The 4,578-nt window shown below is 42.2% G+C and overlaps 1 protein-coding gene across 1 annotated transcript in view; it reads left to right on the forward strand.

Annotated features, from left to right (window-relative positions):
* The first annotated feature begins 4,139 nt into the window (after positions 1 to 4,139).
* Positions 4,140 to 4,578, forward strand: part of ahsa1b (AHA1, activator of heat shock protein ATPase homolog 1b) — a 59,988-nt gene continuing 59,549 nt past the window's right edge. Inside the window, exon 1 of the mRNA XM_069916073.1 lies at positions 4,140 to 4,525. Coding sequence (XP_069772174.1) covers positions 4,446 to 4,525 — 80 coding nt within the window. The 5' untranslated portion in view covers positions 4,140 to 4,445. The remainder of the gene's footprint in view (positions 4,526 to 4,578) is intronic.

Raw genomic sequence — 4,578 nt, forward strand, 5'->3', positions numbered from 1 at the left:
ATTTGCATGAGTGAACTTTTACCTTTAAGAGGATCTCTTTCTATGTATTCTAATTTCCATTTAAAATAGTTTGTGATTAGTTTCAATATTTAGGAATCACTATTACAAAAAGATATAAGAATCTTATGAAAGAAAATTTTATAGCATTATTTAATTGAATTAAAATATTATTGGGATGTTCAGCACCTTCAATTACATTAATTGGACATATTAATTCAATTAAAATGAGTATTCTACCTACATTTTTGTATTTTTTCCAAGCCGAACCAATTTTTATTCCTAAATCCTTTTTTAATTTATTAGATTTGGATATCTCTTCATATCTTTCTTTGGCTTGGCTTCGCGGTCGAAGATTTATGGAGGGGGTAAATGTCCACACTGACAAAAGGCAGAGGAAAAACCCAACACCCAACCCCAACCAACCAATTTTCCCCTGCAACCGCTGCAACCGTGTCTGCCTGTCCCGCATCGGACTTGTCAGCCACAAACGAGCCTGCAGCTGACGTGGACTTTTTACCCCCTCCATAAATCTTCGTCCGCGAAGCCAAGCCAAAGAAAAAAAAAAATGTCCACATCAGCTGCAGGCTCGTTTGTGGCTGACAAGTCCGATGCGGGACAGGCAGACACGGTTGCAGGGTAAAATTGGTGGGTTGGGGTTGGGTGTTGGTTTTTCCTCCTTTGTCTTTTGTCATTGAGGTGGGCTCTGCAGTCTTCTTCAAAGGAGGTTGCTGCCCGCCGAACTGTGAGGCGCCAAGAAGCACGGTTTGAGGCGGTATCAGCCCACTGGCGATGGTCAATGTGGCAGGCACCAAGAGATTTCTTTAGGCAGTCCTTGTACCTCTTCTTTGGTGCACCTCTGACACGATGGTCAGTGGAGAGCTCGCCATATAACATGATCTTGGGAAGGCGATGGTCCTCCATTCTGGAGACGTGACCCACCCAGTGCAGTTGGATCTTCAGCAACATGGATTTGATGCTGTCAGCCTCTGCCATCTCGAGTACTTCGATGTTGGTGATGAAGTCGCTCCAATGAATGTTGAGGATGGAGCGGAGACAACGCTGGTGGAAGCGTTCGAGGAGCCGTAGGTGATGCCGGTAGAGGACCCATGATTCGGAGCCGAAGAGGAGCGTGGGTATGACCACGGCTCTGTATACGCTAATCTTTGTGAGGTCTTTCAGTTGGTTGTTTTTCCAGACTCTTTTGTGTAGTCTTCCAAAGGCGCTATTTGCTTTGGCGAGTCTGTTGTCTATCTCGTTGTCGATTTTATATATATATATATATATATATATAGCAGGAAAAACAATCACATATAAGTAAAGCCCATCTTCAGAAAACTATTAAGAATGGGGGAATGTCACTGCAAATTTTAGATTTTATTACTTGGCAATTAATATGTGCAGTTTACTTTTATTATTAAAATTTGATAAATTAGCAAGTTGCCCCTTCATGAGCAGAAATAGAAATTTTCTAAGAAATCAACTATGTTGACAATTTTAAATTCTGCTTTGCCTCTTTCATTTTCTAAATTGACACCTAATCCGATAATGAGAATTAAATTAGGAATATGGGCTCAATTTAGGAACATTTTTGGTTATCATTTTCTCTGTCTAATTCTATTATAGATAACCATTTTTTCCACCTTCATTATTAGATGAAGGCTTTAAGGAATGATGTAAATTTGGTAGTAAAATTTCAAAGATTTATTTAATTGAAATAACTTTGCTTCTTTTGAACAATGGTCTGTTAAATTCAAGCTTTGCAATAGACTTTTTTTAGATACTTACAAGTTAGGAATTTTGTTCGGTCTGCATTTACATTTGACCTACAATTTGTTCACAGTGGATTGATATTGATCTATTGGATTTAACATTAGCCTCAATGGCTAAGATTAAAAATAATTGGGTGTGTGATGGATATTTTATATTGTATGTTTTTGAAGGAGATAGATTGTGGGAGTAGGGTAGCTCACAAACACAAACACTTCACAAAACACATCTCATTTAAAATGCTGGAGCTTTGCTCAAGCCAGACAGTCCAGGCTCCAAGTGCTTTGCAAAAACTTTGAAGAATGCCTATAGCGACTTCACAAGTAGGTGTTAATTGGACATGTGGAGTAATGGATTACTGTTTTGAAAACAACAGATGAACGGATTCAGAAGTTTGGGTCTGATGCTGCAATCTGTCTGGTTGCAGTTTACTGTTGTAAGAGGGTTATGTGGTTTTTGTAAGCAGAGAGAGAGAGAGAGAGAGAGAGAGAGAGAGAGAGAGAGAGAGAGGAGACAAAACGCGTTCACTGTGAGAGAGAGAGAGAGAGAGAGGAAAAAAAATGGTTTCTGCAGTCATGGCAAGCTGGCAGCTTGTTGAAACCCCATTTTGAAGATGAGTTGTGAGTTCTGGAGTTCAGCCTGTTGAAAACCCTTGTGTTTCATACAAGAGGAAATGGCTGGCTCGAGTGTTTCTGAAATAAGGGAAACAAAAGTAACTCAGTGGTGATCAGCAGAAGAAGAGGTTATCATTTGGAAAACCCTGATGGGCCAAGTTTCTTAAGCAAGACACTGAAGCGACTGATTGGAGGTCATCAGTTTGTGTGTGTCCAACAAGCAACAAATCTCTCTCTCAAACTGACAAGAACCTTCCTAAGCAGTAACCATTTAAGCACCAGAACTTGGTGAAAATTCATAAATGTTAAATTTTGTGCACAGTATTAGAATTGCCTGATACTGGTGGACTTAGAGGAAAGGGGAGTGAGATTGGACTGTGAATCAAAGAACTTTTCTGAACTTATGCACAGTACATACATGTCTTAAATTTAAAACTTAAATGATCCCATTTCCATGATCCATTGATATTGATACTCATTTTAATTGAATTAATACGTCCAATTAATGTAATCAAAAGTGCTGAACAATAATATTTTAATTCAATTAAATAATGTTATAAAATTTTCTTTCATAAGATTCTTATATCTTTTTGTAATAGTGATTCCTAAATATTGATCCATTTTGTGAAAAGTGCAAAATTTTCGAAGCCCTCGCTGACTCATTTGTTTTGGGAATGTCCTAAATTACAAAGTTACTGGCAGAATATTTTTAATTCTTTGTCAGTGATTTTTTAGATTAAATTAGATTCTTGCCCCGTCACTGCACTGTTTGGTTTTACACGTGAGCCAGATAAATTTGTATCGGCATCTCAAGAGAAAGTTTTAGCTTTCAGCACATTGATAGCCAGACGTAAAGATGAACTCTCACTGACTCATGCAGAGAGGCTACATATTTAAGATTGGAGAATATTAGATATAGAATAAAAAAACTTCAGTTTGGCAAGGCATGGGGCCATTTCTTGTAACCTTGAATATAGGTTGGGGGTAGTTTTAAGATTTTTAAAAATTTTTAGCTAAGTGGATTTGTGGGTTTAATTATAATTATCCTGTATAATATCCTTTATTTTAGATCTTCCTAGGATATATTGTTATTTATTGTAATAGTAATCAACCTTCCCAAGATCGTGTTATATGGCGAGCTCTCCACTGGCCACCATGACAGAGGTGCACCAAAGAAAAGGTACAAGGACTGCCTAAAGAAATCTCTTGGTGCCTGCCCCATTGACCACCGCCAGTGGGCTGATAACGCCTCAAACCGTGCATCTTGGCGCCTCACAGTTTGGCGGGCAGCAGCCTCCTTTGAAGAAGACCGCAGAGCCCACCTCACTGACAAAAGGCAAAGGAGGAAAAACCCAACACCCAACCCCAACCAACCAATTTTCCCCTGCAACCGCTGCAACCGTGTCTGCCTGTCCCGCATCGGACTGGTCAGCCACAAACGAGCCTGCAGCTGACGTGGACTTTTACCCCCTCCATAAATCTTCGTCCGCGAAGCCAAGCCAAAGAATCAATTGATTTATAGGTATAATTACCTTAATAGATGATCATAATTATTATCAAAGGATGGAATGTTTATTTCGCCTTGCTTTTTAATATTTTGTCTATGGATGGTGATGTTAAACTCAATAAAAAATACTTGAAAAAGGAAGGTGGGGTGGGAATGAAGACCCTCAGTGATCGAGCGGGGCGGAAGTCGATCGACGTCACTCCACGCCGGCGGTGGCCAGAGGAGGGAGCGGGGCGGAAGTGGCGTGACGTCTCAGAGCAGGAGCGGGCCTCTCTTTTCTCGTCACCCGGCACCCAAGTGGGTGGCGGGGACGGCTGCAGCGGCGCTGACGTCACGGATTTCTAGCATGTTCTGACGGCGACCGGATAAAGGCTCGAGGAGAGCGGCAGTGGGACGGTGCGGGGAGCGAGGAGCCGGCGTTCACCCCGCCCTCTCCGTCTCCTGGCAGGCTTGGCCGGTGAGGCGCAGGCCCGGGCCCGGGTGGTTGTAGTGTCTGATCTGTCTGTGTCTATTTGTCCGGCTTTACCCCCCCCTCCCCCCTCTCCGCTGCCGTCACGATGGCCAAATGGGGACAGGGCGACCCGCGCTGGATCGTGGAAGAGCGGGCCGACGCCACTAACGTCAATAACTGGCATTGGTGAGGCATGGGGAGCACTCAGTGCTGCTTTCACCCCGCACCCCAACTTCCTC

The sequence above is a fragment of the Narcine bancroftii genome, chromosome 2 (genome assembly GCF_036971445.1).
Source record: "Narcine bancroftii isolate sNarBan1 chromosome 2, sNarBan1.hap1, whole genome shotgun sequence".
In the NCBI taxonomy this organism is placed as follows: Eukaryota; Metazoa; Chordata; class Chondrichthyes; order Torpediniformes; family Narcinidae; genus Narcine; species Narcine bancroftii.